A 12,789-nucleotide genomic window follows, 5' to 3' on the forward strand; every position below is an offset into this window, starting at 1 on the left:
AAATATCTGTGATATTTGAAAAGTAAAAAGGCAGAAAAAAGATACGTTTAAAAAAACACACACACATACATTTGCAAAGAAAGAAATCTGGAAGTTTAGTCATCAAAATGTTCATGGTGGTTATCTCTGGTTGGTGACATTATGGATGATTTTCCTTCATGAAAACTCAGTGGTTTATTTATATATTTTATAATATTTCTGATATTTTCATAGTCAGAAAAACCTTTAAATCTGTTTTCCTTTGTAAATTAAAAAAAAAAAAGCTACTTACTTACTATTTTGGTGTAATTACCATGAAGTAAGTAAACATATATATTCATGTAGTCAACAGATATTTTATTGGGGCCATACTGTGTATCAGGCACTGTTCTGGGTGTTGGAGATACCAGCAGCTCATAAGACAGTCAGGGTACCTCCTTCCACGGAACATCTTGAATGGGGAGAGACATCAAAGGCAAGTAAACAAATGCATGACCAGGCACTTTCAGGTAGTAAGTACAGAAGGAAAGTAAAACTGAGTGATAGTGAAAACAGTGATGGAAGAGTATGTGTACGTGTGTGGATGGCTTTAAATTGAGTGCTCAGTCAAAGTCTCTCTGAGTCGCTTATCATTGGGCTGAGAATTCGATGACAGAAGGAGCTAGGCGTGTGAAGATCTGCGTCCGAGGTCTCAGGCAGAGCACACAGCAAGTGCCAAGTCCCCTAGGCTGAACAGGTTTGTCATATTCAGGGAACAGAAAGTGGAAGACAGGGTAAGACTCAAGGAGACAAAAGAGGTGGGAGGGGCCAGCTCACATAAAGCCTTGTAGGTCATAAGGAGTTTCTAGTAATATTTTATTATATGTGTTATGGGAACCCATTGCAGGATTTTAAGCGGGGAAGCTACTAAATCTGATCTATGCCTTGAAAAGATCACTCTGCCTACTGTGTTAAGCGTGAATTGTAGGGCAGCAGATGTGACAGCAGAGAGACCAGTTAGAAGGTTATATACTGAAGTCTAGACAAGACATTATGGAACTTCAAACCATAATCAGAGCCGGTAGCACTGGCATGTAGACAGATTTGAGATGTGTATTTGAAGTTCATGAATATCAGAACCAAGGGAAAGAATTCCTCAACAACAAAATGAGGATAATGGTATCTCTCACAGGGTGTTATCACAGGGAGTAAATGCATGTCAAGCATTTGGCATACTTGACACATATAAGAGCTTACTAAATGTTTGCTACTTACCATTATTACTGTTATTTTTATTGTCAAGAATAGGGCCTGTATCTTGAGCAAAAAGAATTTTTCTGTTAAAGTTAAATTATACATCTTGTATAACTCTCAGATTGGAAGTCTATTACTGCATACTGTGTGTTGGTAAAAATCAGAGTATATACACTCTCTTAATTTTTAGTGACCTTTGCTGGATCAGACAGAGACGGTTCGTAGGTTTTCCTTTTGTACTTAATAATACTGAGTCGTAAATATATGTATAAGTAGCAACACTATTCCTTTAAAAAATTGTGACTTAGCTATTTTTTTTAACGTGCTAGCTTGATGGAATGGGACACTGAAAATCTTGTCTGCAATGTGGGTCTGTAATGCTTTTACCTAGGGACTATTTCCCTAAGAGTCAGTTAGTGATAAGTTACTTTAAATTCTATGTAGTTCTTTGAACTGACCTTAATTATTATTTTTATTTTGGTCTTCAGACACAAATAAGCAAATCAATTATAGAGATAATTATGATTACAAACTTTGTTTTGAAACAAAGCCCTTATGTAACCATGAGATAATGAATTCTCTTTATGTGTGAAAAATAATGCATAAGCTATTTAACGTTGTTACAATGGTGAATGACCAATTATGGTTTGTACTCAATAGAACAAGTAGAGTGTATGTTTTGAGTAAACTAACTTTTCTAAATTCCAGTAGTTTAAATAGGGGACTAATTCGTTGTGGATAAGAAAACCTCTGATTTAATAGTACATTTTAATTCAAAATCATATTAGAAGAGATGATTTCATAATTGCCACATAAAATGTGTCTTTACTGATTTTCACTGTTCACTCTTACCTCCTTTTATAAATGTGTACACACGTAAATATATTTTGTGCAAAATTGTGTTTTTATACGATAATTAAGAAAAGAGATACACAAAAAGAAGAAAAATTCCATAATCTTACTGCTTAGTGATTTAGTCTCTTTTTCTACCTATCTATATTTCAAATATATATATTTTTCTCCTGTATTTTGTTTTATATACTTTTAATCTAAAAGATTGATTAATCTAAAAAACACCTTTCCATGTTGTTAAATTTTCTGTACTATCCTGTTTTCTCTTGTATATATGACTTATACCTTTTTTGGTGATTTTTTAAATTGTGAAATATACAAATTCTAAAATATTAAAGTTTTGTTTAAAAATAAATTTTACCATTTTAGCCATTTTCAAGTGTATAATTCAATGGCATTGAGTTCATTCGCAATGTTCTGTAGCATCCTTTTAATGTAGGATGATGTTATATTATATGAAAAACCATCATTTATTTAACAGACCCTTTCTTGTTGGACATCTAAATTATTTCCATGATTTTCTATAAATAATGTTATGTAAACATTCTTGATGCAAAATCTTTGTTCATATATGAATACTTTTTTAATGATAAAGTTTGAAACGTGATATTGTTGAGTCAGAGGGTATATTTGTTTAAGCCTATTGATGATAATGCTACATGGTTTCTAAAATGTAGTACCAGTTTATACTCACATTATCGGCATGTGAGCACAATTCCGTTTCATCACATTCTCACTTATACAGAGCATTTTTGTTTTATTTTATTTTATATTTTAGATGTAAAATTTTAAAAGTAAACACATTCTTTGCTATTTTGCTTCAAAGTTATAATGAATATTTTTTAAAATGCCAATTGATAAGTTAAAAACTATGTTATTTTACCTTTGTTTATTAGTGAAGAAAGAAAATTAGTTCTCAAACATTGTTAATGCATTGATCAGGGAAATGTGATTTTGCACTAACGCTTTCCTCAAATGACTTAAAGAAGTCTTCTTGGGTAAAGAAAGCACCTATGGCCCAGTGAAAGAGGAGGGTTGTGATAGGGGAAGAAGGACATTGAAATTAGAGAATTAAGCAGAACCTGACATCCACAAAGTTCTGCAAACAGCATAAATGGTGATAGTTACATTAGCATGTCCTCTATACTTTTGGTGTTCCAGTTGCTAATACAAAATTGACCTCTTTTCACCCAAAATTTTTAATTTGAGGGATATTTTCTATGGAAACCTAATTCTGACTTTGTAATATATATCTGTGGAAACATGTCTTTTACTTTGGAGACTTCTTAGAGCCTACTTGCCTGAAATGAATGGATTTCTATAGATAGTGTGGAGGACATATGTTGAAATAAATCTTTTTTTTTTTTTTTTCTGTTTTCCACAAAGTTCTCATTTATTAGTTTATATATGCATAAGATAGAGGAAGATATGACTCTCTTACTGCTTTTTAGTTTTATTTAAGATAGCATTTTCTAATAACATTACACGGTAAGTAATGGCATGGAGGTAGTGATATCTAGCCAGTAAGACCTAATAAAATTTAAAGTAAGAAAGAAAGAATCATTAATAAAAGTATTAGCTGATAAAGAGAAAAATGCTAATATTTGCAGTTTCCCTTTTATTTTTTTAAACCCATTGCAATGTAGCTTGTAATTTCATCACTGTACTACAGTTACTTAAAAATTGTCAGTGGCTGGTTTTTCCCTTCTTCATTGATTTCACTAAATCTTCATCATGCTGGACTTTGCATAATGTTGTTACCCTTTGACTTCCATAATGTTGTGCTTTCTTGGTATTTCTTACCTTTCTCAATGTTTACCTAGTCCTTACACCGCTTCAGATCCTTTCTGGCTCCTTTTTCCTCCTTTTTCTGTCTGAAAATTGTGACACTTCTTACCAGTGTTCTGGTTCAGTGTTTCCAAATGCCAATATTCTCACTTGTTTGTCATATTGTTTCCTCAAACTCAATAAGTCCCAAGCTTGAATTGTTTCACTTAACTACCCATTTCATTTAGTTTGGCCACCAGTCCCAAGAGAGATATTTTGGCACTATCTTTAGTTCTTCCTTTTCAAATATTTTGTAACCAAACTGTCACCACATATTTCTGGTATCCAGACATTCCTCTCCAATTTCCCTAGTGTAATGTTGAGTGTTGTGATTTGTCTTAGATTTGGTTGTCAGCAGTATTTAAATAACCTTCATCTCTTAAAATATAGAGATGGATTTTATACATATAATTTTGTCTTGTGAAGCATAAAGGGAAAGTGAATGCCTTGGACTAGAGTCTTGTCTCATTCATTTTGTACTTCTAGCACAGTTGCCCGGCACATAATAGATGTTGAAGAAACGTTTTTTGAATGAACTGCCCAAAGACTAAAGGAAGAGCTTAGTTCTAAGTTATGTGAGATAAGAGAATCCATTTGAATGGCAGCCAATTTTTTTTTTACCCTTTTTGCTATAGAACAGTGCTTCAATTGTTTATATTTGTTGATATTGTTAAAGGAATTCTAATGATTCTTTACAAAATTGATTTAATGTATAAGATATCTTCCTTCTTTTTTTTTTAGGTTTTGGAAGGAAGGATGTCGTAGAACACTTACTGCAGATGGGTGCTAATGTCCATGCTCGTGATGATGGGGGTCTCATCCCACTTCATAACGCCTGTTCTTTTGGCCATGCTGAGGTTGTGAGTCTGCTACTGTGCCAAGGAGCCGATCCAAATGCCAGGGATAACTGGAACTATACCCCTCTGCATGAAGCTGCTATTAAAGGGAAAATTGATGTATGTATTGGTAAGTACTATTTGATGATGTCTAAATTATAAGATCAACGTGATCGGTATAAAATTTTAAATGAAGGTTTACTGTTCTCTCTTGCTTTATATTGCAATGGAGATAGTGTTCCCTCAGAATAAGGAAAGAAGGCTTTATTACTTCTTATTCTTAGAAGCAGTTCTTTTCCATCAAAAGGGAAGTAGAGAGATGGTAATCTAAAGTTGGTTAAGAATGAGATTTACAAAATTAACTCTCCAAATGCAAATCAAATGCCAGCTGGCATGGAACTAAATTTTGATGGATTACTGTTATCAAATTTAGTTAATTTACAGTCTCTTTAAAAGACTGCAGATTTTCCATCCTAGCCTCAATGAGAGCCATTATAAAGTACAAGTTATTGTTGAATTGGATTACGTATTTGGATGCTTTAGGTTGATTCAAGAAAAGTCATGTAATACTAAGGCAAAGCCTTTTTCTTTATGTTGCAAAAATTGAACACCAATACTTTTGTTAGGACTGGAAAGCTTTGAGTGAGTGGTTCAAAGCTAATTTCAAAATGTGCCATAGTCTAGAGAAAAAACAATTTTGAACAAAGTTGAACTTTTCAACCACTTTAAGTATTGAGATTATATGAAATTGTATTCATTCAGCATTTCTTTCTCTTTTATATATCTCTATATATTTTTTAAATTTTGCTTTATTATAGAAAATCTTTCATTTTGAAATCTAAAACAAGCTTCTAGAGGACAAGCATAGTTTTTCTTGAGTGTATCATCTATTTCTTGATACTCAAGGTAGTGGATGTTTGTTTAGCCCATGGCAGGTTGATTTGTCTTCCTGGATGACATCCATTTCAGTTTAAACAGTTACCTTTATGATAAAACTCAAATATATGTCATTTTTAAAGATGTAGTGGTGGTGCTGTTGAGATTTTCTCCCTCTTCATAGCCATCTATTCTAGCCTCCAATATGTTTTTCAGTTTTCCTCAAATTATTGCAATGCCTGCCCTATAACTTCTTTATCACATTCTCTGTCATTATCCTTTGTCACTTCAACATCCATTGACATGACCTTTGGGTATCCTGTCCATTTTGATCTTTGACATCTTCCATTTTTGGTTGATTCTCCCATTTCCTCCTAAGTCTCACTAAACCATCCTGGGCTAAGTTATTACATAAAACTACCCTGAAAAGCTTGCACTGGTAATATAGTCTCTGACCACCAAACCTCTTAAGTTACTTGTGAGAAATTACTATGTGATAACTATTATTGAATTTGATATGTATTCTTACCTAATATTCTAGACTTTCAGCGTCCCTACCTTCATCCCTTCTTGCTTCACCTTTTTTCATATCCATTGGATTTTTCTGTCATTAGTCATAGAATTTTATACAGTTGTCACCTTCTTGAAATATTGTCCTTTCTAGGCTTCAGTCTTCTGTATTCCTACCTATATCTCTCTGAATTTTTTATTCTATCAGTGCTTTTAATATCTTATTGAAGTTAATATTCCTCTCCTCTTCCTCCTAATCCCCCTCCCAAAAGTACATAATGAAAATGCTGCTTTTATCTAGGTTCTGTTGAAGTAAAGGACTGGATGTAGGACTTGAATTTTTCAAGAATGGATCCCCACAGTCCTCCTGTCCTGCAGTCCTCAGTAGGCTTTGGCACATATTGCTTTCCTTCTTTTTAAGTTCTTGTGCCTTATAAAAGTTGAGGGAAGGAGAAGGACACCTTTGAAACTATAATCAAAATATAATTGAGGATACAGCTGCTATTAAAGTATGTAACATAGTTATAATGGGAAACAAGATTGGTTGTAGACCCTTCTGTACACTTAATTAGCTTTCAGGAGCCTATTAGGAGATTTATTCTCAGGTATACTGAAACCTCTGATAGCTTATATATCATCTTTCTGAATTTGAGTATAGTTATGGAATTCTGAAATGTTTTTGTTAGGCAGATTTCCACTTTGGGACAACTGGGTGAAAGAATTGGCAGCCTTATTTTTTTTCCCCCTTTTGCTTGAATCTGATGATTTTGAGAGATTAGTGTACACACTTAGTTTTTATTTTTTTATATTTTTTATTTTTTTGTGAGGAAGATTGGCCCTGAGCTAACATCTGCCAATCCTCCTCTTTTTGCTGAGGAAAACTGGCCCTGGACTAACATCCATGCCCATCTTCCTCTACTTGATATGGGACGCCGCCACAGCCTGGCTTGACAAGCAGTGCATCGGTGCACGCCCAGGATCTGAACCGGCGAACCCTGGCCCGCCGCAGCGGATGGCGCACACTTAACCGCTTGCGCCACCGGGCTGGCCCTCCACACTTAATTTTTAAAATATTTTTGCCTAGATGATGAAATGCTGGCCTGATTATTTTCAGATTAATCATATCTCTATATGTGAGATAGAATAGTGAATACATGTGATATTTATAAAGGTCGGGCCAAGCCACATTACTACTGGCTTAAGGGAGGCAGCAGGGCAGATTGCTGCAAAGTGCATGCTCTGGGCTTATATCTGGAGCTGCCCCTCCCCCCTCCGGTTACCAGCTGTACGTGAGATCAGGGGCTACTTACTTAACCTCCTTTTTTCATTATATGTGAAATGGAAATACTATCCATACGGCACAGGGTTCTTGGGAAGATTAGCATGATAATACGTTTAAAGTACTTAGAGTACCTGGTATGATTAACATTAAATAAATATTGATTGCTATTATTAATTACTTTTGTTATTATTATTGCTAAGATCTCAACCTGAATTATGACTACTATGTGATGTAGACTCCCTGGTTTCTCCTATTTGCCCTTTATTGACATTTTTTTAAAACGCCAATTTAAAAGTCTAACCCATGTGTTTCTTTTATAGATGTTATTTAGCTATTTAGCATCAAGAAAAGAACAAAATACCAGCCTGAGATTATTAAAAAAATAAACTTTAAATGCTTGTATAATTAGACCAACTACTTAAGACAGAGGTCATGGAGTCCATTATAGTAATGTTGATGATATAATTTTTATATTATTAAACTAAATTTTATATTATTAACTAAACAAATCTAGTTTACTTTAGAAATCAACACTTTTTCTGCCTTTAGAACTTACTCATTTCTCCCTACTCCCAGATCTAAGGTCTCCAAAAAATTAAAATAAATGATGTCATCTTTTCTGAATTTATGTCATATGATTTTGAGACTATCTAAGTGTTAGTGCTTTGAAATTCCATTTTAAAAGCAAATTTAGACTCATCTTTTACAAAGGCAACTGATATAAGATCTGGGAGTCATAATGGACATTTGCCATATTTTTTGTTCTTTTCCTTTTTAAATTTTGTCTGACTAGTATCCAACTCCTTTTCTGATCTTGGAGATTTAAAACTATGGTTATTATGGGGAGGAACACTGAAGCATGTGGAGTCAGACTTTCCTTCTTTTTACCCCTTGGTTTGGTCAGTCAGACCCCCCCCCGCCCCCCCGCCTCCTCTGTAATGTAGAATTTTGAGATTTTGAGTACAAAGTCTTAGAGATACTAAAGAATCGCTCATAGCAGCAGTTTTTTGCTGCATTGTTGGCAGTGGCCCAGCCTAATGTTCTTACTAAAAGACAAGTTGTATGTCCTTCTACTTGCTCTATAGTTTTCTAAGATTGGTCCTCCACTTTCCTGTCATTTCACTTTAAGGTAGGCACAATTGATTTCTGTTATTTCCAAATGAATATAACTGATACAGAGATCTTGAGAAGGTAGCTAAGTGGAAGTTCTTGTATGAGGCCTCTAAACTTATAAAGAAATCTCTTGAATCTTCTATATAATTCCCACTGCCTTTCCTCTATCCACATGTATACCACACTCCCTTCTTTCCTTATACTCTGTGATTCTCAAGGGAGAAGGGGACAGAGCATGTTACCTTTGGAGACGACTTCTGCGTTCCTCAGCAAACAATTCCAAAGATAATAGAGGTACATGGTCTTGTATCAGTGAGTGGGGTTCTCACTGTTTGGAATACCCCAACAACTAGACCTGAGGCCCAGCAAGCCAAATGAAAAATAACAACCTTTCTCAGCCAAAGTGGGGAAGACTGAATGAACAATCAGAATATATATCCAGCGGTCAGATAAACACCTGAATGAAAAAATAACAATAAAAAGATCCCTCAGGGAAATTAAAGTGTAGTATGGAAGAAACTTCCTGGGACCAAAAAAAATGTAATTTTTTTCTAAAGTAAAAAATTCAGTAGATGAATTAAAGAAAGACCATATTAGTAGCCTGGAAGAGCATATGTGAGAATTATCCCCTAATACAGAACAAAATGGTAACATGTGGAAATCATGAAGAAAAAGGTAAATAAATCCAGTTAAGTCAACTTATTTTAAAACCTTACATGTGATAGGAGTTCTAGAAGGAAAACAAAGAAAAAAATAACTGATGGAAGAGTTAAGTAATAATTAAACAAATGATAAATAGAGAAAAACCCAAGTATTGAGATTGAAAAGGCTCATGGAGTTCCATGGTGTATTGAAGAGAAAATACACACTGAGGAATGTATATATAAATACTGAAGTTGTCCAGTCAGAAAGAATACGTTGCCCCCAAAGGGAAAAAAAAAAATTAGACAAAGGATTTTCCATTTACAACATTGAAAGCTTGAAGACAGTGGAATACCTTCTAAAGACTACTGGAAGAAAAGGGTTAGTCTGTAATTCCCTAGATAAAGACCAGCTCTTTAGCTTTTTGGGAGTAAGAAAGGTTGAATAGAGCAAGTGGCATTATTTGAGAGAAACAAAGCTCCTGCCACTTGCTTTCTTTTTCTTTCTCTATACTTTCAAATAATTCTTGGCTTCATTTGTCTTATGAGCAGAGACTAAAGGGATCCTTACTGTATATCTTACTTGGGAGCCCACAATTCAAACTGCTACTTAAAATCTAACAATCAGAACTTTAAAAAAAATAGCTTCATTTTCCAGCCTTAATGGCCTATGTTATACTGGTTGGAGTCAGAGAGACCTGGGTCTTTGAACAAGTTACTTATTCTCTTCCAGTTATTAAAATGAGGGTAATAACTGTACTTCATGTAGTCGTTCAGAGGATTAAATGAGAGAATGCAAGTAGAGCACCTTAGTGTAATATCTGTGTTATAGATATTATGCAAGAGAAAATAGAGATCTCATGATATTTTTCTAAAAAAAGTCTTTAAGCAAATTGGCTTATTAGGAGAGATTAAGCCAACTATATATAGTATCATTTAATACCATAATTAAAACAGTTGGCTATCAAAATGAACTAATAAAAACTATTAGTTATACTTCTCATTTTTCCCATCCCAATTTAGAACTTCAGTTAATTATTAAATATGTAGTAAGATTTCTGCTATTTTTTTCATTATTTATCATTTAGGTATTCTTTGTTATAAAATTATGTTTTATCTCTTCTTCCCCTTTCTTTGCCATAGGAGTGAAGGGCGTGCCTTAGCTGTGATCATTCTTCTAGATACAACTTAAGTTCATTCAATCAAATGTAGTACAGTCATGTATAGCTTAACGACGGAGACACGTTCTGAGAAGTGTGTCCTTAGGCAATTTCATTGTTGTGTGAATATCAGAGAGCGTAACAGAAACCTAGACGGTATAGCCTACTACACACTGAGGCTATATGGTACTAGTCTTATGGGACCACCAGGTATATATGGTCTGTCATTGACCAAAATGTCGTTACGTAGTACATGACTGTATATTAACCTAGATAATATCCTGGTTCAGACAAAAAGTTAAAGCAGACATTTTTACAATATACAATTTATATAATTTGTATATAAACACACACACATATATATACAGGTCTGTGTGTGTGTGTGTGTGTGTGTGTGAAATTAGGTGGTAGATAACCCAATTGAATGACTTGTTAAATTGTGGGCTGATAAAAATGAACAAAGGAGTTATCAGCAGTATGGAGTTATCAGCAATAAGGAAGAGTTTGCTTTTGTAGTTAGAGGAATTGAGGACCATTGTGGTCTGCTGCGAGGAGCAGTGAAATAGGAATCAGGGGACCTGATGACTACTGTTGAATCTCCCATTAGCAAGCACTTTGATTTGTGACAGATTATGGGGCAGATTACTCTCTGTGCCCTAGTTACTTTATTTATCAAATGGAAATAATGGAACTGTTCCATTTATTTTTACCTTGTAGGAGTTTTATAGAGACAATATGAGATGCTAGAGTGTCATATAAATATAATGTGTTATAGTTGTGCTTTTAAAACTTCTTGTGATTATAAGAAGTGACATGCTGTATGTGATAGGCAAAATAATAGCACAAAGATATCCGCATCTTAGTTCCTGGAATTTGGGACTATTTTATTTTACATAGCAAACAGGAATTAAGGTTACAGATGGAATTAATGGTTGCCTGTCAACTAACCCTGAGATGAGGAGGTTATCCTAGATTATTTTGGTAGGCCTCAAGTATCACAAGCTTCCTTAAAAGTGAAAGACGGAGGCAGAGAGGGTCAGCATGATGCACTGTAAGAAGGATTCAACCAGCCATTGCTGGCTTTGAAGATGGAGAAATGGGGCCATGAGCCAGGGAATGCAGGGGCCTCTAGAAGATCGAAAAGACAAGAAAATGGATTCTCTCTGAGAGTCTCCAGTAAGGAATGCAGCCTTATTAACACCTTGATTTTAGCCCGATGAGACAGGTGTTAAACTTCGAACCTCCAGAACTGTAAAATAATAAATATGTCTTGTTGTTTTAAACCACTGAGTTCGTGGTAATATGTTATAGCAATAATAGAAAGCACTATAGAACATCTTACATCAGTTTTTCAAAATTTATTTAGATTTGGCATCTTCTGAAAAGAGTAGTAGAATGTTTCTGGATAAAATTAAAACTGCTTTCTTGATAATGCTTAATGTTTCAGCTGCTTAGGATAAGTAACTATTTGTGCTGGTAAATAGAGAAGAGTAATACTTGTATGTATTCTTAAACTAATTATAAGATAAATTAATAAATATGTAGTAGACTTGTGTTTGTACTTAAATTATTGTTTTGAAGTATTTGAGATGTATGTTAAATGATATGACTGACACAAACTTTAAAACCAAAGAGATTTTGTATTAAATGAGGTGTGAAGAGTCCTTGTCCTTATACAGCTGTTTAGACTGAACATTTTCTTTGTAATTTTCATCATCAAGTGCTAAAAATTTGAAAAACAATATATAACTTGGCAACCAAATTGTTTCTTATATTTAAAAATGGAAACTTTATTGTCTTCAGTGTAAGGCATGATTAAATATTTAGTTTGAACTGAAGACTAACTAAAGTCTCAAGATTTCATTCTTGTCTGCCTCTAAATCACTGTTACCTAGGGCAGATCTTTAATATCTGTACTTCTGGTAAATCTGTTTGTAAAATGAGTAAAGGTAGTCATTATAAAGGTTTACTATACAAAGTGCTTTGAGAACAGTGAAACTCTAATGAGCAGTTTGATATGTAGTTTATTCGGTGACCAAGAAAATAAAGGGAAGGTGATGCTGAAGTCCCGTAGCTTCATTTCAAACGAGACTAGGAAGATGTGAGGGAATAGGTTAATGGGGGTGGGAAAAATGACAGTGTTCAGTGGTTCTTGATATTGTTGTCATAGAGAATTAAGTGCATGGCAAACTCTATTGGTATGGGGATCAGAATTTGTCCCATTAATGTTTGTTGACAGCTTTATTTACTTTGTATAGTTAGCTTTAGCTTTCCTTGAGAAAAGGAAATTTAGTAGGGAAATTCCTTGGTAAGAATAAAGCCCATAACTCTTAAATGTTAACTCTGGAAGGAAATATTTATTTGCTAAATTGCTGGTCAGATGGCCAACCAAGTGACGCTGGCTCTATCTGTCTGAGTTTACCCTCCCTTTTGAGTTATTTTATTTTATTTATTAGTTCTTGAGTGTCAGTTGTAAATTA

General features: G+C 34.2%; 1 protein-coding gene across 2 annotated transcripts in view; it reads left to right on the forward strand.

Moving 5' to 3' along the window:
- TNKS (tankyrase) overlaps window positions 1-12,789 on the forward strand; it is a 215,563-nt gene that overhangs the window by 24,995 nt on the left and 177,779 nt on the right. For both annotated transcript variants that reach the window (XM_087418475.1, XM_004428812.3), the window contains exon 2: window positions 4,633-4,857. In XM_087418475.1, the coding sequence (XP_087274601.1) occupies window positions 4,633-4,857 (225 nt within the window). The remainder of the gene's footprint in view (window positions 1-4,632; window positions 4,858-12,789) is intronic.

Source organism: Ceratotherium simum, chromosome 28, assembly GCF_057802395.1.
Source record: "Ceratotherium simum simum isolate JZ-2026a chromosome 28, ASM5780239v1, whole genome shotgun sequence".
Lineage (NCBI taxonomy): Eukaryota > Metazoa > Chordata > Mammalia > Perissodactyla > Rhinocerotidae > Ceratotherium > Ceratotherium simum.